We start from the raw sequence: 19972 nt of genomic DNA, 5'->3' as shown, positions 1-19972 counted from the left end.
CGCCTGCAAAGCGGAGCTCCTGTGCCTGAGGCGCCCCCCGGGAACCCGCGCGCACCCTGCGGGCTGCGGCCGGACCGCGCGCAGCTCCGCCTCCACCCCTGCCCCGCGGTCGGGTCGGATCGGGACTTCCCCTCCCCGCCCCTGTGCGGGCGGAGCTCAGCCCGTTCCTACTGCACGGCCCGGGCAGATCGAGCCGGCGCCGGCGAGGCGAGGAGGGAGCGCCGGGCCGCAGCATGGCCCGAGCCGCGGCCTCCGAGCCGCCGCTGCCGCCGCTGCAGCTGCTGCTCTCGCTGTGCTGGGCGCTCCCCGGAGCCGGTGAGTGAGCCCCGCGCGGGTCGGCCGTCCCCTGCCCCGCCGCGGCGCGCGGTTCCCCGGCTGCCCGCAGGCCAGCGGCCTTGCCCCCCCACCCGCCGCCGCCCACCTCCCTCCCCGGGCGGGACCCTCCCCTCCCCTCGGCCGGCCGCCTTAGGAACCGGCCTGAGTCCCCACGGGCGAGGCCCAGGGAAAATTAGCCGGAGAGTGATTCAGCGTCCGCCGCTGGGGGACCCCATGGCCGCCACGCCCTGGCCAGGCAGGCGGCAGCCATGCGGAGCCTGGTGCCTGGCAGGGTTGGGGGGGTAGGGGTTGGGGTGGGAGAGGACAGGGGTGGGGGGTGTGGCATGACCCCATTGCCCACTGCGACCCTGGCATGGCTAACTGAAGGCCTGGCCATGCATTCATTCATTCATAAATGTAGAAGTTCACCCTGCTCACCTAGAGTGCTTCCTGTGCCTGATAGGGACCCTGAGTTAGTCCACCCTGAGTTTGTGTGTGTGCACCTGTGTGTGTGCACCTGTGTGTGTGGCGGAGGGGAATGGGCAGGCCCTCACCTTCCCAGGCAGTGTCTGCACAGGGTGTTTAGCAATGTCAAGTGCGACACGGGAAATGATGACGCGGTGTGTAGCCTTGCAGTTCCCAAAAGGTGACTCACAGAACACTCCCTGCCTCCCCCAGAAGGGGAAATGCCTCTGACTCAGAGCCCCCCCCATTCCCTCGACCCCCCATCCCCCCCATTCCCTCCACCCCCCCCCCAGCTGAGGTATTTGGCTCTGGAACATCTCCCACTGAGGCATGGCTGGGCAAGTGCCCGAGGGCTCAGGGAGCCAGCAGGTGCCAGGGCTCGGCCCCTCCCCTGCAGCCTGGAGCAACGGCAGGGTGGGGGCGGGGGAGCCTGAGGTGTCCCAGCCCAGGCTGTGCCCAGGCCTTGCTGAGGCAGCGACCATGGCTGTGTGTGTCCTGTGGGTGTGAAAACACAACTGTGGATCTCACGAGCCTGTGGGAGAGGACTGAAGGGGGCAGCGGGGGGAGGCTGCCTCGCCCAGGGTCATCCCCACAGCCGCCTGCCAGGGAAGAAAGCTTGGACCCCAAGAAGGGGGAGCCCCACCGAGCAAGAGAGACCCCCTTAGCCAGGGCCAGCCAGCGACAGAGCAGCGTGCGCCCCCTGCACAATCACCTGTGTCCAGGCCGTGCCCTCTCCCCGCAGGCGGCGTCCGGTACAAACACCTCTGTCCACCTCCTCCCTGCTCCTCCTCCCCATGACGAAGTGCTGGGCTGGGTGTTCCCTTGGCTACTGGTCTTCACGTGAGAGAGCGCTCAGCCCTGCGACAGGGCATGGCGGCACTCGAGGTGGCCAAGTGTAGTGCAATCCGTGGGACAGACCAGGCGGGAGTCCGAGCAGAGAGCTGAGGACTGGAGTTGACGTGGGCAGGGGTCCTCCGGCTCTCCCTGCCCCCACCCCCTCTCCTGGGCTACTGCTGGGTGGCGGCTCCCAAACATCCTCCCAGGGCCTTATCCACACAGGGCTCTCGGACCTAAGAGCCCCCTTGGTGCAGAGCGGGGAAGATACCCCTAAAGCTGCCCCCCGGGAGAGGGCTGGGACCCCTCCCCCTGGGACCCTCCCCCCCCAATTACATCCTTTCTCCTGGGCACAAAAAGTTCCATTTCCCTCTTCCACACACAGGCTAATGTCTACACAGCTTCCAAGGCTTTTACACACTTATATCCATCCTTTAATGCGCCCATCAACCCTCCTGTTACAGACGAGCAGACCGAGGCGCGAGAGCCCAAGGCGAGGGAGTGGTTCAGGCTGAGGGTCAGAGTCCTTTAGTCTTCCCACCTGCTCCAGTGTCCGTACTGAGAGTAACAAGAATGCATCACACTGTATCTCTTCTTTTTCCTTAAAGGCACAGTGAGAGAGAGAGAGAGAGAGAGAGAGCGAGAGAGACTTGCATTCGCTAGTTCACTCCCAAATGGCCTCAGCTGGCTAGGGCTGGGTCATGCCAAAGCCAGGAGCTAGGTCTGCCAAATCTCCCACGTGGGTGCAGGGCCCAAGCACTTGGGCCATCCTCCACTGCCTTCCCGGGCCACAGCAGAGAGCTGGCCTGGAAGAAGAGCAACCGGGACAGAATCCGGCGCCCCAACCAGGACTAGAACCCGGTGTGCCGGCGCCGCAGGTGGAGGATTAGCCTAGTGAGCCGCGGCGCCGGCCCTGGATCTCAGTTTTGCCATCTGAAAAGTGGTGCTAACCGCAGTGCTGGCCTCGGGGGAGCTGACTGAGAATGAAACACGGGGCGCTGAGCCGGCTCCTGAGCTGCACGGAGCATCCCGGGGGTGCTCCCTGCTCCTAGTCCCACAGCGAGCCCGACTAACCTGCCTCACGCCCGATCTGAAGGCACCCGAACCCTGGGCTACCATCGCCTCCCCGCCTGCGATAGGAACCCCTATCCTCTCTCCAGCCTGCATGCATCTGCCATGACACCGTATTTCATGGATTTTAAGGCCCAGGGTCTTCCAAAGCTGGGGACATCCTGCAGTAATTGACCTGGTCATGGTGCATCTTACAATCGATGACTCAGCAGCAGTGAGAAAGTTCTTGACCCAGACAGTGGACAATACTGTGGAAGTCCTTGCTGCTACTGAAGGGCTTCAATGGGGCATTTAATTTTTTTTTGACAGGCAGAATGGACAGTGAGAGAGAGAGAGAGAGAGAGGTCTTCCTTTTGCCGTTGGTTCACCCTCCAATGGCCACCGCAGTCGGCGCGCCACGCTGATCCGATGGCAGGAGCCAGGTGCTTCTCCTGGTCTCCCATGGGGTGCAGGACCCAAGCACCTGGGCCATCCTCCACTGCACTCCCAGGCCACAGCAGAGAGCTTGCCTGGAAGAGGGGCAACCGGGACAGAATCCGGCGCCCCGACCGGGACTAGAACCCGGTGTGCCGGCGCCGCTAGGCGGAGGATTAGCCTAGTGAGCTGCGGCGCTGGCTGGGCATTTAATTTTTTTAAACCACAGTTGTTGTTTTTTAATAATGTTCATGAGATCGAGAAAATACGGTAATTGCAGGAAATACGGTAATAAGAGCTACAACACAGGGCCACTGGCCGGGTTCCGGGTCCAACCCAGGCACCCTGCCTGCCCACTCCCATGCCTCGACCCCACCTCGCTCCCCGCTCCCTGGCGGCGCGAAGCCGCAGTGTGCAGATGCAAGCCGCGGTGGTCCCTGGCGCCCCCTCTGACGCTGTCTCACCTGTCCCCGCTCCCCCCCCCCACCCCCCCGCAGCGACCGTGCAGGCGCCCGCATGGATACAAGGTTTCCTGGGCGACACCGTGACGTTGCCGTGCTACCTGCCGCTGGAGGCCGACATGCGAGTGACGCAAGTGACGTGGATGCGGCAGGAGCCGGCCGGCGGCGCCCGCAACGTTGCGGTCTTCCACTCTACGCGGGGCGCCAGCGTCTCGGAGCCTGGACGGTTGGAGTTCGTGGCCGCCAGGCCCGGCGCGGAGCTGTGGAACGCGTCGCTGGCGGTGTCGAGGCTGCGCGCCGAGGACGAGGCCAACTACACCTGCCAGTTTGCCACATTTCCACAGGGCAGCAGGAGCGCCCGCACCTGGCTGCGTGTGCTGGGTGAGCGGGAGGAGGAGCGGGCCAGGGTGGAAGTGGGGGGTGGAGAGGCCTGGGAAGGGGCCTGTCCAGGGCTGCAGCCCAGCACCCCACCCCCCAGCAGCTTGGGCCAGTGCCTTGTTCCCGGCCTCTCCTGGCTTCATCCCTAAAATGGGCTTGGCAATAACAGATCCACCCTTAGAAAGCAGCCTACGGCTTCAGTGACCTTCTCCAGGTGAGGCCGTGGAACAGAGGCAGAGCTGACCCACGGGAGCCCCCTGCGCCGTCCCTGATCCTGACGTCACTTGGTGGAGAAGGCAAGGGTGGCCGGGACCCTAAGGAGGTGCCCCACAGAGGAGAGCTTTCCCGAGCCCCCGGGGACTGCACCGCTCGGGCTCCCGGCTTCATTTTTCTGGGCGTCAGGCAGGACGGGGCGGACGTCCACCTCTCCTCCTTCTCTGCCCGCCCCCCGCCCCATCCCTGGGCATTCCTGAGGCCGGAGGTTTGGAAACCTCGGATGCTTCAGCCCTGGTGTTGATAGCGCAAACTCCTGTGTAGCCGGCAGGAGCGCTCAGTGGTCCTGCTCTGCCCCCACGGTGCCCAGTTTCCTGCCTTCCACAGATAGAGAAATAAAGTGGGACACGAGCTGTAGGTACCCACGCCAGACCCATTTCTTAAGCGGCTCCGTACCCAGGATTTTTCCACGGCGTCCTTGCTGGCTCGCGCCCTGCCCTGGCTACAGCCCGGGGCATGACAGCCACTGCTGAGTCACTGGCAGCCAGCAGACCGTGGCAAACACCCACAGCTGTTTCGGTTTCTATAAGCCGGGGCCAGCAGCTGCTGAGATGTTAGGGGCCTGGAACTCTTGTGGCCCCAGAGAAACTAGGATTCCTCCCAGGCAGGGTGAGCCGGGAAACAGAAGCCGTGAGTCAGGGCAGGGGGAGACGTCCTGCCGAGCGGCGAGCAGGTGGCTGGTGGGGTGGGGGAGCCCCAGCGCTGGGAATCACCCAGGGATGCTTCCGAGATGGTCAAGGTGACAGACCTTGTGTGAACAGTCCAGCTCCTGGGGGCCGGCGCGGTGGTGTAGCGGGTGAAGCCACCACCTGCAGTGCCAGATCCCATATGGGCGCCGGTTTGAATCCCAGCTGCTCTACTTCCGATCCAGCTCTCTGGTGTGGCCTGGTAAAGCAGCAGACGATGGCCCAAGTGCTTGGGCCCCTTACCCCTGTAGGAGACCCGGAAGAAGCTCTGGCTTCGATCTGGCCCAGCTCTGGTCGCTGTGGCCATTTTGGGTCTGACCCAGTGGATGGAAGACCTCTCACTCTAACCCTGCCTTCCAAATAAATAAAATAAATCTTTTTAAAAAATTAACTTAAAAGGAAAAATAAGTAAACCCAGCTCCGCCACTTGCAGCCATGTGCCCTGGGCCCGTCGCTTCCTCTCTCACCTCCTCTCTGGAGCCCTCCCTGACCACCAGCCCAGCCTCCTGTGGTCCTGCAGGGCTCCCAGGCCCAGCTCTGGCCACTCTGGATCATGGTCGTGTGGGGCCGCTTCTGCGCCCATGGGTCCTCCCCACCCGGGTGTTTACTGAGTGCTTGCTATGCGCCAAGTGCCATTGTTAGGGCTCTCCCTGAATACCGCCCCCCCTTTATAAAGGTTTATTTGAAAGGCAGAGTCAGAGACAGAGAGATTCACTCCCCACATGGCAGCAACAGCCAGACCTGGGCCAGCTGCCTGGAGCTCCATCCGGGTCTCCCACGTGGCTGCAGGGGCCCAAGCACTGAGGCCGTCTTCTGCTGCTTTCCCAGGTGCCTGAGCAGGGAGCTGGATCGGAAGCAGAGCAGCCAGGACTTGAACCTGAGACAGGATGCAGGCGTCACGGGTGGCGGCTCCCCCCGCTGCGCTGTGCCGCCGGCCCCACCTGGGTACCTCACTGCCTGTGACCCTATCAGCATCCCCAGTTGACAGACAGGGAAACTGAGGCACGGATTGGCCCAAGGCCACCTAGCTGCTGGGGACAGAGCTGGGACTTGAAGCTCCCCGGCTGCCCAGGGCGTGGAGGTGACTGTCCCCTTGTTCTCCCCAGCCCGGCCCCAGAACATGGTGGAGCCACGGGAAGTGCTGTTGGCCCAGCAGCCCCGGGAGCCCGAGGAGACGGTGGCTGTGGCTCGCTGCGTCTCCACGGGCGGCCGCCCGCCCGGCCAGATCACCTGGTTCTCACACCTGAACGGGACGGCCAGCGAGAGCCAGGAGCCAGGACCCCAGCCCGGCACCACCACCGTCATCAGCCTCTTCGCCTTGGTGCCCTCCAGCCAGGCCGACGGCCAGAACATCACCTGCAGGGTGGAACATGAGAGCCAGAGGGAGCCCGCCCTGCTGCCCGTGACCCTGGCCGTGCGCTGTGAGTGCCGGCTGCCCCCCGCCCACCCCCGCCTCTACACCGGCTCCCCTGGCTATCGCCTGCACGCCCCACCCCCACATCTACACTGGCTCCCTGAGCCACACACCTCACCCCTGTGTCTACACTGGCTCCCTGAGCCACACACCTCACCCCTGTGTCTACACTGGCTCCCTGAGCCACACGCCCCACCCCCGCATCTATATCGGCTATGTGTGCACGGTCAGTGTTGCTCTCCAGGTCATGTCCCCAGAACTCCCCTGGCTGCTGTCAACGCTGCTACCCCACTCCATCTCTGCTGGCTTCCTGAGGACTGTCTACACTGTCCCACACGTGTTGCCTAAAACTGCCTGGCTGGCCAGCTGTCTACACTGCCATTCCTCGTACAGCTACCCTGTTCTCCAAGCCGATGTCAACCCTGCTTACCTCCTTGTCTACATCCACTGTCATGTGCAGTCCTCATGCTGCCTTCTACCGTCTACACTGGCTTCCCTGGGCTACAGCTGGCCCTGCCCCTCTTGTCCACACCGGCTCCAGCGACCTCCAGCCACATAGACACACTTCACCGATTCTCCTAAGCACTCTCCAAACTGCATGCAAGGTTGTCTACACCGACTCTCTAGAGATCCGTCTACACGGACCCTCCACATTGTCTATAGCAATTCCCCAGAGGCACAGCCAGCTGGCTTTGGGGGCCTCCCCTACTCTGTACCCTGGCTCCCCTGTCTACACTGTCTCTGCAGCATGTCTTTGAACTCTGTTCTGCCTGGTTTTGCCTCCCCCACTGTGCCACTTCCCTGCTCAACCCATCTACTCGAATATCCCAGCCAGCCGTCTACACTGGCCTGGCGGCCATCTCTACACAAGCTCCCCATACTGTTCCTCCCGTCACTGTCTACACTGGCTGCTCCCTGCCAAGCAGGTGGCACACTGTCCCCTGGACACGGTCACTGGGCGGGAGGGGGGGAGAGCTGCACTGACCCCTCCCAAGACAAAGGCCCTGCTCACTGGCCGGCCCCGGGGTCCCGCGCAGGTGGAGCAGGGCCGGGGGCTCCTAGCTGCAGAACTTGTCGGAGCCTGGAACGTGTTTCTGGGTGCTGAGTGGCCGCCAGGCCTCTTCTCGGGACACCCAGCCAGGGCCCAGGCTGCCAGGAAAACCAGCAGAAAGGGCAGGGTCCGGGAGGCCCTGCGGGCTGCCCGCACGGGCACCACACGCGCTGGGCCACCCCAAGACTCGCCCGCCTCTGAGCTCCACTTCCCCGTCTCCCCCAGACCCCCCCGAGGTCTCCATCTCCGGCTACGATGACAACTGGTACCTGGGCCGGAGCAAGGCCGCCCTCACCTGTGACGTCCGCAGCAACCCAGAGCCCACCGGCTACAACTGGAGCACGTGAGTCAGGGGCGGGGCCTGCGGGAGGAGGGGCTGAGGGCCTGGACCCTGGGTCTGAGGGAGGAGGGGCTGGGGCCTGGACCCTGGGTCTGAGGGAGGAGGGCTGGGGGCCTGGAACCCTGGGTGTGAGGGAGGAGGGGCTGGGCCTGGACCCTGGGTCTGAGGGAGGAGGGCTGGGGGCCTGGAACCCTGGGTGTGAGGGAGGAGGGGCTGGGGGCCTGGACCCTGGGTCTGAGGGAGGAGGGGCTGGGGCCTGGACCCTGGGTCTGAGGGAGGAGGGGCTGGGGCCTGGAGCCCTGGGTCTGAGGGAAGAGGGGCTGGGTGCCTGGACCCTTGGGTCTGAGGGAGGAGGGCTGGGGCCTGGACCCTGGGTCTGGAGGAGGAGGGCTGGGGGCCTGGACCCTGGGTCTGAGGGAGGAGGGGCTGGGCCTGGACCCCTGGGTCTGAGGGAGGAGGGGCCGGGGGCCTGGACCCTGGGTCTGAGGGAGGAGGGCTGGGGGCCTGGACCCTTGGGTCTGAGGGAGGAGGGGCTGGGGCCTGGACCCTGGGTCTGAGGGAGGAGGAGCTAAACCCGGACCCTGGGTCTGAGGGAGGAGGGGCTGGGCCTGGACCCTGGGTCTGAGGGAGGAGGGGCGGGGCCTGGACCCCTGGGTCTGAGGGAGGAGGGCTGGGGGCCTGGACCCTGGGTCTGAGGGAGGAGGGCTGGGGGCCTGGACCCTGGGTCTGAGGGAGGAAGGGCGGGGCCTGGACCCTGGGTCTGAGGGAGGAGGGGCCGGGGGCCTGGACCCCTGGGTCTGAGGGAGGAGGGGCGGGGCCTGGACCCCTGGGTCTGAGGGAGGAGGGGCTGGGGGCCTGGACCCTGGGTCTGAGGGAGGAGGGGCTGGGGGCCTGGAGCCCTGGGTCTGAGGGAGGAGGGGCCGGGGGCCTGGAGCCCTGGGTGTGAGGGAGGAGGGGCTGGGCCTGGACCCCTGGGTCTGAGGGAGGAGGGGCGGGGCCTGGACCTGGGTCTGAGGGAGGAGGGGCTGGGGGCCTGGAGCCCTGGGTGTGAGGGAGGAGGGGCTGGGGGCCTGGACCCCTGGGTGTGAGGGAGGAGGGGCGGGGTGCCTGGATCCCTGGGTCTGAGGGAGGAGGGGCTGGGGGCCTGGACCCCTGGGTGTGAGGGAGGAGGGGCGGGGTGCCTGGATCCTGGGTCTGGAGGAGGAGGGGCTGGGGGTCTGCACTCCAGGGTCTGAGGGAGGAGGGCGGGGCCTGGGCCCTGGGTCTGAGGGAGGAGGGGCTGGGGGCCTGGACCCTGGGTGTGAGGGAGGAGGGGCTGGGCCTGGACCCTGGGTGTGAGGGAGGAGGGCTGGGCCTGGACCCTGGGTCTGAGGGAGGAGGGGCTGGGCCTGGACCCTGGGTGTGAGGGAGGAGGGCTGGGCCTGGACCCTGGGTCTGAGGGAGGAGGGGCTGGGCCTGGACCCTGGGTCTGAGGGAGGAGGGGCGAAGCCTGGACCCTGGGTGTGAGGGAGGAGGGCTGCAGGAAGTAGACAGCGTGGTACACTCAGGGCCGCAGTGGAGGGGTGCTCAGTCTCACCGTGGTCGCCCTGCCCTGGGTGTGTCTGGGCCTCATTGCTGACCTGGCACTCCGCGTGCCCGGCGCTATTGCCCTTATCTGGATTAATGATTACCCACATCGCACACTTGGACACGGCTCCACACCTCCGGCCCCTGAACAATCCCGTCTCCCCATCACCCCGTGCGACCGGCTCAGTCACATCCCACAGGGCCACTCGTGTCCCCGCCGCCTGGGGACGCAGCTCCCCGGGTCCAACACACAGGGCCCCATGTCCCCCGACATTTTGTCCTGAGGATCTCCGGGCGAACACTCAAGACCCCACTCGCCTCCCACCGCAGCGTGATCCCGCCGGCTGGCCCCGCCCCGCAGCCCCCCCGCAGCCCGGCAGCCCCCCGCAGCCCGGCAGCCCGCCTCCCGGGCACTCGAAGCACCCACGGCCCCCAGATTAAAGCTGCGGGGGTTCGATTGCATGTGCAGGTCACCAGTCACTGTACTGGTGGGACACAGGGATCCCTGTCCCTTTGCTCTTTTTTGTAAGGGGGAGAGAGAGAGGGAGAGATCTTCACGCCCCAGGTGGCTGCACCAGGCGGGGCTGGGCCAGGCTGTGGGAGCGAAGGGGAGAGCGATGGGTGCCGTGGGCAGAGGCGTCTGGGGCAGGTCCCTGCTGAGTTAGGCGAGCCGAGAGAGGCTTGGCTCTGAGCGGACTTCGGGGGGGCCGCGAGCGCCCTCTGCTGGCCACGGGGAGGGCAGACAAGGAGGCCAGGCTGCAGCCAGGGAGTCCAGCAGGGGGCAGCAGCCTGGGCCCAGGAGGTCAGTGCTCAAAGGCGGGATGGGGCCGCGTGGGGCCGGCTCTCTCCCGTCCCCGTGGAGGGCCACTTCCTCACCCGGATCACTCTCTCCCTCTGCTCTCTCCCAGGACCACGGGTCCCCTGCCACCCTCTGCCGTGGCCCAGGGCCGGCAGCTCCAGATCACTAAAGTGGACGAGTCGGTCAACACCACCTTCATCTGCCTCGTTACCAACTCCCTAGGGACTGGGCGCGGGGAGCTGCCCGTCCTGGTCAGAGGTGAGGGGTGCCCCGGAGGTGGGGCAGGGAGCAGGTGGCCAGGGGGGTCCCCGCCGAGGGAGAGGCAGGCAAGATCTCATCATGGGCTCTGACGTCCAGCCGCCTGGCCGCACCCTGCTGTCAACCCAGGCCGAGTCCCTTCCCAAGTGTCTTGGGCAGAACTCTTAAGTTGCATTTGACAGAGGCACAGCTCAAAGTAGCCCGAGCAATGAGTGGGAGGCATTTTTTGGAAGTAGCTTCAGGTATGGTTAGATCCAGGTGCTGCAAGCACGCAGCCCAGGCATTTTCTTTTTTTTTTTTTTTTTTTTTTTTTTTTGACAGGCAGAGTGGACAGTGAGAGAGAGAGACAGAGAGAAAGGTCTTCCTTTCCGTTGGTTCACCCTCCAATGGCCGCCGTGGCTGGCACGCTGCAGCCAGCGCACCGCGATGATCCGATGGCAGGAGCCAGGTACTTATCCTGGTCTCCCATGGGGTGCAGGGTACAAGCACCTGGGCCATCCTCCACTGCACTCCCTGGCCACAGCAGAGAGATGGCCTGGAAGAGGGGCAACTGGGACAGAATCCGGCGCCCCAACCGGGACTAGAACCTGGTGTGCCGGCGCCGCTAGGCAGAGGATTAGCCTAGTGAGCCGCGGCGCCAGCCTGCCCAGGCATTTGCTGGCTTTGTCCTCAGGAAAGCAAGGTGGCTCCCAGTAGCTGCAGACATAAGCCATCCCAGGGGTAGGGAAAAAAAAAAAAAAAAAAAAAAAAAAAACACATCATTTTCAATAGCTCCAGCCAAAGTCCCAGGGCTGCCTCTCATTGGCCCAACCTGGGTCGATGAACCAATCACAGCAGCCCGGAGAGATGGGTGTTCTGATTGGCTGGGCCTGAGTCAGCGTCCCCTCCTAGAAGCGGAGAGTGGAGCCAGGTCCACCCGACCCACCTAGACCGAGGAGTTCCCAAAGGAAATCTGGGGTGTGTCCTCCAGGCAGACAGGAACCCCGGAAGCCCCCTTACCTGACACCCGTTTCCTCCTTCTCGCCCAGAGGCCCGGCCCGGGGAGCAGCCAGGCTCGGGCATGTCCGTCACTAACACCGTCCTTGTGCTGGTCTTCGGGGGCGTCCTGGGCTTCATCCTGCTGGGGATCCTGCTCTACCTCCGGCGGCGTTGCAGCCGCTCCCGTGAGTTCCCCCCTCCCCCTGCCCCCCCCCCGTCAGCCTCTCCCTAATTCCCCAGCTCGGGGAACCACAGGGCACCCCTGTTTTACCGGAAAGATCCCGTCACCAGGGAGGCCCGCCCACCGCTCATTGACTTTACAAATATTTAGCAAGGGGGGTGGGGGGCAGAGCGTGCAGAGGTCTGGAGGCCCCTCCCCCCAGAAAGACTTTGTTCTTCATTCAGGACAAAGGTGGGCAGGTGCGCACCCTGGGCCCCACAGCCCCCCCCCATCGCCTTTCTCAGCAGGGCGCCCTAGAGAATGGTGGCGGGGACCCAGGAACTCGGGAACCTGCAGCCCCACCCTCCACATTGCAAAGGCTGGGCGGGCGCCTGGCGCGGTGGGCAAGACACGGCCCGGGTTCGAGTCCCGGCTCCGCTGTGGATTCCAGCTACGTAGCTCAAGTACCTGGGTCCCTGCCGCCCACATGGGGGGCCCTGCCTGTCGGAGTTCCTGGTTCCTGGCCCAGCCCCAGCTCCTGACAGGTGCACAGAGAGAGAAAGAGAGAACTTCCCTCCTGCTAGCTCACTCCCCAAATGCCTGCCAACGGCCAGGACCGGGTCAGGGGAAGCCAGGAGCTGGCAACTCCATCCGGGTCTCCCGCGTGGGTGTCAGGGCCCAAGCACTTGAGCCTCACTGCTGCCCCCCAGGGTCTGAGTTGGCAGGAAGCTGGACTCGAACCCAGGCCCTGTGGTGTGGGATGCAGGCCTCTTACCCACTGGGCCAGTTTCATACGCAGTCCCTGTGGGCCTATCCGTCCCTTGCTATCTGTCTCTTTCAAGTAAATAAAATCTGAAATAAAAATAAAAAAACACTTTGGGGGCCCTGACCCCGCGGCGGGGCTTCCCGGCGCTGTCCCTCCAAGTCTCCTTGTGTCTCCTCCAGGCACGGACCACTCCAGCGCCTCGGCCAACGGGGTGAGTGCAGCGGGGGCTCCCTGAAGAGCGGGAGGAGGCTGAGGGTCCGGCATTGGCGTGGACAGGCCAGCAGGGGGCGGGAGAGAGGCCCCAGGCTGACTGTGCCATGTCCACCGCAGGCTGTCTCCTACAGATCCGTGGCAAGTGAGGACAGCTCGCCACAGACAGACACCAGGAGGTGACTGCGTCGGGACCGGGCCAGCGAGAGGCACCGGCGCTGGCGAGGACGCGGCCCCGCGGGCTGCACCACCGGACGAGGCCCTGCTCCCGCCCCCGACCCGTGCAGGACCTCAGGGTGTGGCCGCGGGGGTCTCCGAGGCTGCTGTGTGGTGCCGGCTGTTGGAGACGCTGGGGGAAGCACACATCGGGGTCTGCGAGAGCCAGGCGCCGGCGAGGGCTTGGCCCAGGCCCCTCCCCGGCTCCCGTCTCGGGGTAACATCGGCAGGGAGGGACGAGACGTGGCCTCCAGGGAGCTGGAGGCCAAGGCCCCGGAGCGGTCTGCTGCCTGGGGGCCAGTGACCGTTGGTCCCAGCTCTCAGGACTGCCCACGTCTCTGCGGGCAGGGACTCAGGGGCGGGAACTCAGGACCGGAACACCGGTGGGCGCACTTGAACCTGTGCCCACTGTCCACTCCAAGAACCTTTCTTTTCTGTTTAAACTTTATTTATTTATTTACATCTCCCATGACTGGATCACTCCCCAAATGATCACAACAGCCAGGGCTGGGCCAGGCTGAAGCCAGGAGCTTCGAACTCCACCCAGGTCCCCCATGTGGTGGCTGGGACCCCAGTACCTGTGCCCCCATCTGGCTCCCAGGATTTGCCTCGGCTGAATCTGAAGCAGGGGAAGCCCACGCTCCAGGACCCAGCCGGCACCCAGAGCCAGGAGTGGACGGTGGCCCCAGGACCTTGGGACAGGTCTGGTGCACACTTCGCTCTAGCTGGAGACAAATGCAACTGGCCGTCTGAGGGAGAGGTGTTAGGGGGCTCTGCTGGAGGTCAGGGGCTCCCTAGGCACAGGGAGTGTGTGCGTGAAGTGATACCATCAGCCGGATAATCTAACTTTGCTGACAAAATGAAACGGCCGGGAACGCCACCCCTGCGCAGGCGCTCACGGTAACGGAAGGCAGCTGTTCAGTCGAATGTTCGTCTGCCGGCATTCGGACCAGCACTGACCACTGTGGGACGGAGTACTACGCAGCCGTCAAAAGGAAGGAAACACGGGTCCCCGCCTCCACGTGGGGGGAATACAACACAGCAGGGCACACCCCGTGCGACTCCGTGTCTGAGAAACCGGCCGAACCGGCCAATCCAGCGACAGGAAATGGAGTCGGGCTGCCAGGGGCTGATGGTCATAGGATGTTCTACCGCTCCACACGGTGAGGGGCGCAGCGCCACCGGACTGTGTGCCCTTGAAGATGAAGGAGACGCGTTGGCCTGGTGGTGAAGACGCCGCATCCCGCATCGGAGTGCTGGGATCGACTCCCCCCTCCAGCTCAGGATTGCAGCTTCCTGCTCACGAGGCCCCCGCAGCCGGGTCCCTGCCGCCCGTGTGGGAGACGTGGGTGGAGTGTCCGGCTCCCGATCTGAGCCTGGCCCAGCCCTGGCCATTGTGTGTGTGTGTGTGTGCAGGTGCATGAGTGTGCCTCATAGGATAGCAATAAACAGCTGACTTTTTAAACATCTGTAAGATGATAAATTTTATATGTGCTTTACCGCAATGGGAGATCATTAAAATATTTTATAGAAAAGGGAAAAAAAAACCTTATTATTTCCTGGCTTCAGCATTTGCTGGCAGAATTTTCGAGAAGTCGTAGACACCATGGAGTGAGGGATGGGGGTGCAAACGTGGCAGGTGGGGGTGCTGTAAGCCACCAGGTACAGTCACCCCCCCCACCTCCACCACCCCCTTCTGCAACCCGGAGGCAAGAATGAGGACCTGGGCTCATCGGGCTCAGACCCAGCGAAGCGGATTCCTCCCTGGGTGAGCCTCTGAGAAGAAATAAATAAATAAATAAATAAATAAATAAATAAATAAAACTCCCCAGGGGCATTCCCTCTGCTCTCATTGGCCAGCACCCCCATCACTCAGCCAATCCCTGGCCAGAAGACTGGCGCTGCCCGGGAGGCATCAGCCAATAGGAATCTGCCCTCTGGAACTGGGCTGAAGTCAGGAGGAAGCCGCTGGACCTCTGCTAATCCCAGCGGTTGTCTCTGGGTAGTGGGCGCCAGTTCCAATCCCGGCTGTTCCACTTCTGATCCCGCTCCCTGCTAACGGCCTGGGAAAGCAGTGGAGGGTGGTCCAAGTGCTTGGGCCCTGGGAGACCCGGATGGACTTCGGCCCCAGCCATTACAGCCATCTGGGGCATGAACCAGCAAACGAAAGATCTCTCTCTCTCTACCTGGCTTTCAAGTTGAGTTAAATCTAAATAATAAAAGGACTATTTGGGAGGGAGAGAGCACCCGGAGAATCTAAGACAGCCCAACCTGGCACCCTCTTCTCCCGCAGGGAGCCAGGGGGGTCGGAGGGGAGGTGCTGGGGGTTCTGCCCCGTGTGCACCACCAGGACTGCTCCCGGCTCGCTCAGAAGCCTTGAGAGGGTGCGAGGGGGCTCTGGGACAGGGATGGCTCCCGGCTCCTTTGCGGAGGCTGCGTGCACACACTCTGGTCACCCCTCCCTGATAAGCCCGGCAGGTGCCCGGGCTTGTCCCCAACCCCAGGGGAGGAAGCCGGGTCACTTGCCCCCAGGTCCCGCAGCCCAGTGGCGGCCAGAGCCAGCCTGCCCATGCGGCTGCCCCTCTGCACCTCAGGGCGCACACAGTGAGGACCCTGACTTGTCCCCTCCTGGGGACGCTGGGCAATGCCGTCACCCCCGACCACCTCCAGGTCACACGCACCCCACGTGCCCCCGACACACTGCACCCTGGCCCAGTGCGCCCTCCCGCTGCCACAGCTGAGCACGGTGCAAGTCCCCGGCTGCTCTGCTTGCGATCCAGCGCCCTCTGATGCGCCTGCGCAGACAGCCGAGGACGGCCCCAGTGCCTGGGCCCCTGCACCCATGTGGGAGACTCCCATGGAGGCCCCGGCTCCTGATTTGGCCTGGCCTAGACCTGCCTGTTGCAGTCATTTGAAGAATGAACTGGTGGATGGATGATCATTTTCTCTGTCACTCTGCCTTTCAAATAAATAAATAAATCTTTAACACACACACACACAAGACTAAGGACTTGAGAGAGAGGCAGTCGCAGACTTGCCCCCTCCCAGAGCCTCGATTTTCTCATCTGTGAAATGGAACAGCTAGCACGGTGGCTGCTGGATGAGGCAGGGTGTTGGCCAGCCACAGGGTCTCGTCACCCACAATCCCGGGCGCTCTGGGGACCCCTGTGGGGCACAGGGTCCCTCCTGTCTTGTAGGAGGGCAGGGAGCCTGTTCTTAACTGGCTCAGGATGGCTGCATCTCGGCGCTCAGCTGCGTCAGAATCGCCTCCACACCACCCTCCACTCTGCTCCTCTCCGCGCTGGCCACGCCCGCAAGCACGCTGTCCCCCGGCTTGGCGCAAGGGCTTGCGGTGCCTCCGGGACCTCGTCCTGCGCTAGCTCCGTGAGCCACGCCCCAGGCTGCTTCTCATTGGTTGAAGCTAGGTCACATGTCCTTACATGACCCAATCACCGTGGCGGGGTGTTGGAGCGCTCTGATTGGACAAGCTTGGGGCTACTTCTGCAGCCCTGGCCCTGGGCCCCTTTGCTGGGGTCCAGCACGTGGCTGGTGCTCCTGGGGGCCTGTTCAGTGGATTAATGGACTTGCTGGAGTGGTGCCCAGTGCGCTTTTAGACAAGGCTGTCTACATGAGTTGACCGAGCAGAAAGTCGGAAGGCAGGACTAGAAGGGGTGGACAGGGCACAGTGGTGACCGGTGCAGTGGGTGAAGCCCTGGGCTGTGACACCGGCGTCCCACGTAACAGCGCCAGTTCAAGGCCTGGCTGCTCCACTTCCCATCCAGCTCCCTGCTAATGCACCTGGGAAAGCAGCCGAGGATGGGCCAAGGGCTTGGGCCCCTGCACCCAAGTGGGAGACCCAGACGGAGTTCCAGGCCCCTGGTTTCAGCTGGCCAGGACGTTAGAGCCATTTGGGAAGTGAAGCAGCGGACGGAAGCTGTCCGTCTCTCCCTCTCCCTCTCTGTCATCTGCGTTTCAAAAAAATATATTTTTTAATGTCCTCATCCTACTCCCCTGTGAATGTCCCCTCGTGTGGCAAGAGACTTGGCGGGTGCGGCCGAGCTCAGGACGCCCGCTGCCTGGACCTCTGACCTTTACCCTCATGCCCAGGATCCACTCTCGCCCTTTCCACGGTAATAGGGGTTCTATTAAGTAGCTCTATGGCTGCTGAGCATAAAAACTACATTTCCCAGGCTCCCTTGCAGCTCAATGCAATCATGTGACCCAATTCTGGCCAATGGGCTATGAGGTGACGGGATAGCTATAATTCACAGGTTATTCTTAGAGGGAGGGGATCCCTACTCTCCCCCTCCCTCACCTGGAGAGGGCAGAGCCAGGCTGGAGAGAGCCCGGCCAGTGGCTGCGTGGACAGGGCCGCCAAGCCAGGATGGATGGCTGCCCGAGACTCCCCTTGGGGCAGCTACTGTGATGTTGGGATTCCGGTCTCCGGCGTGGTGCGTGCCTTTACCTGGGTTGAAGGAGGTCAGAAGGGCGGGCCTGCATTTGGCAGGAAGGGGAGGAGGGGGAAGGGGCGCCGGGGCCGGGTGAGCCACGCGGGGCCTCCGTGGAAGCCAAGGCCAGCGCTGAAAGGTGTGCTGGGCAGGCAAACAGCAGCTCCCCCACCACCGCCCTGGGCGGAGGGTCCTTGCCCGCCCCCAGCCCCGCCGAGGCCAGGGCTCGGTGCCCATCAGAGCGTCGGCAGCGCCTGGGGAGCGCGGCGTCGCGACTGGCCGGGGGGCTGCACACGGAGGGTGAGGACGGGGAGCCTGTGGTCGGTGATGGGGAGCAGCCAGGTGGCTGGACGGGCCTGCGTGAGAGCCGCACACGAGGGGCCACACCGCCTGCACGGCTGAGACCTCCAAGCTCTGGTCCCTGTCCACGCCGCGCGTGCATCTCAGGTGGGCAGCTGGGACAAGGGGCGTTCCGCCTCCCACGCCCCCCACTCAGGGAGCAGGCAGGGACCGGGAAGAGACACCCAGAGAGCGCCCAGAAGTGACCCGTGCCTCATTGACCAAAGCAAGTCACCATCAACGTCCGGGCTGGGCACGTGCAGTTCCGGCGAGTGGCCACAGGAGGGAGCTCTGGATCACCGTGCGCGGCCGGGGATCACCCTAAAAGGATCAAACCAGCGCCCACCATGTCCACCGCGGGTTTACTGAGAGAAGCGGCCGAGGCCGGTCTGGTGGAGTCACAGTGTGCGAGGGCCAGCAGCGCAGGTGGACGGCAGACAGGGCCACAAAAACCTCTACACGGGGGGAGGGCGCTTGCCACCTGGGACACCCACACCCCAACGCCAACTTCCTGCTGGTGCCCTGGGGAGCACCAGGTGACGGCTCAGATACTCGGGCTCCTGCCGCCCACGGGGGAGACCCGGAGGGAGCTCCTGGCTCCCGGCTGCTCCTGGCTGTGGCTGGCATTTTGGGAGAGAACCAGAGGATGCGGGGGTGGGGGGTGGGGGGTGGGTATCTCTGATTCTTCTGCCTTTTAAATAAATGAAAATGTTCTTAAAAAAAAAAAACGCTTTGTATGAATGTTCAGAGCAGTAGTCACAATAGCGATAAAACGTAAGCAGAGGCAGGCCGTGCTGCCCATTTTGGCGATCCTGGTTCGAGTCCCGGCTGCTCCACTTCCAATCTAGCTCCCTGCTAATGCGGCCCAGGTACTTGGAATTCCTGGCTCCTGGCTTCAGCCTGGTGCAGCCCCAGCCTATTGTGAGCATTTGGGGAGTGAATCAGCAGAAGAAAGAGAGATAGATCTTTCTGTATATATAAGTAGATGAAAATATTTTTAAAGATTTATTTATTTATTTAAAGTCAAAGTTACACAGAGAGAGGCAGAGAGAGAGAGAGAGAGAGAGAGAGAGATCTTCCATCTGCTCGTTCACTCCCCAGATGGCCGCAACGGCAGGAGCTGCGCCGATCCGAAGCCAGGAGCCAGGAGCTTCTTCCTGGTCTCCCACGCAGTGCAGGGGCCCAAGCACTTGGGCCATCTTCCACTGCTTTCCCAGGCCATAGCACGGAGCTGGATCAGAAGAGGAGCAGCCAGGACTCGAACCAGCGCCTCAGGCCAGGGCATTAACCCACTATGCCACAGCGCCGGCCCCAAAAATACTTTTTAAAGGAGACGCCACCCACCCAAACGCCTCTCCGCGGATGAACAGACTCGGGGGTGGGGTGTGCTAGGCGGCAGAGTATTAGACAGCCATGAAAAGGAGCCAGGCAGGGCCCCGCGTCGGCACGGAGGAGCCTTGGCGACAGCCAACGACACGGAGACCCCCGTGGGCCCAGCGCCAGGTCCACGGGTCGTCCCCTGCAGGCCAGTCCACGGAGGCAGGGAGTGGCCGGGCGCGTGGGAGGAGAGCGGCTGCCTGCGGGCGCGGGCTTGGCCGTCTGCACAGCCAAGCGAACCGCGCGCTTTAAACCGCCTAGAGGAGGAGGGGGAGGAAGGGGAGCAGGGCGGGGGCCGAGGCCCGTGTGGACCTGCGGGCGGGAGAGGGCACCGGGCTGCAGGTGCAGGTGCGGGCAGGGCGCGGGGAAGCGCGCGGGACGGGCGCGAGGCTGCGCCAGCAGGGGGCAGCAGAAGGCCACGGCCGCGAGCGCTCCGGGCCTCGCCCCGCATGGCTCCGAAGACCCAGCCTTGTGGCTGCTGGTGCCGGTAATGTCCAGGTCGCTCAGCACCTGCCAGGGCGGGCTCTCCGGGGGACCTCCGAGACCCCCACCCCCACTCGGAGTCCATCTTACTTCTAGGCCTTTCCTGGTCCCCCCCCTCCCAGGCCTGCGCCCCACCCCTGTTCGGCTTCCAGGCCCCAGCTGACACACACACGCCCTCCTCCAGGAAGCCCTCCCTGACCCCCGCTCTGAGTGCTCACACCCGGGCCCCTCCCACTGTGGGTCTCACTGTCTCCCCACTCAGGCTGGGGGCCCTGGAGGACAGGGCGGGGGGCTGCACCCACACGGAGGCTGCTCGGCTCAGGAAGGGAGGGGCCTCCAGAGTGCTGACCACCCACGTGCCAGACTGAAGCCAGACTCGCTCTCCTGCGCAGCTCAGCCCGGAGCCAAGCCCGCACCCACGCGGGGGCAGGGGCGGGGGTGTCCACGCGGGGCTGGCTGCTCCCGCCAGAGGGGACCGAGGCCCGGCTGGCGGCGCCATCGCGGGCGCCAGGAGCCTCCCGTGAGCCCAAGACCCCCGGCCCTCTCCTGGTCGCGGGGCCGCGGCGCCCTCTGCCATCGCCCCTTCCCGGGCGGCCCGCGCCGGGCAGAAGAGGAAGTGGCGGCCGGAAGGAAGTGGGCGGCCGTGGCCGTGACCGAGGCTCAGGATGAA

General features: G+C 64.1%; 1 protein-coding gene across 1 annotated transcript; it reads left to right on the top strand.

The window, feature by feature from the left end:
• The first annotated feature begins 233 nt into the window (after positions 1 to 233).
• Positions 234 to 12622, top strand: PVR (PVR cell adhesion molecule). Its single transcript, NM_001171117.1, is given in 8 exon segments — positions 234 to 315; positions 3597 to 3941; positions 6004 to 6318; positions 7588 to 7705; positions 10177 to 10325; positions 11354 to 11488; positions 12409 to 12440; positions 12560 to 12622. Coding segments are annotated over 8 exon segments (1239 nt in total).
• The last annotated feature ends 7350 nt before the right edge of the window (positions 12623 to 19972 follow it).

Source organism: Oryctolagus cuniculus, chromosome 18 (genome assembly GCF_964237555.1).
Source record: "Oryctolagus cuniculus chromosome 18, mOryCun1.1, whole genome shotgun sequence".
Lineage (NCBI taxonomy): Eukaryota > Metazoa > Chordata > Mammalia > Lagomorpha > Leporidae > Oryctolagus > Oryctolagus cuniculus.
Note: the sequence above shows the minus strand (reverse complement) of the source record. Positions and strands in the feature narration are given on the sequence as shown.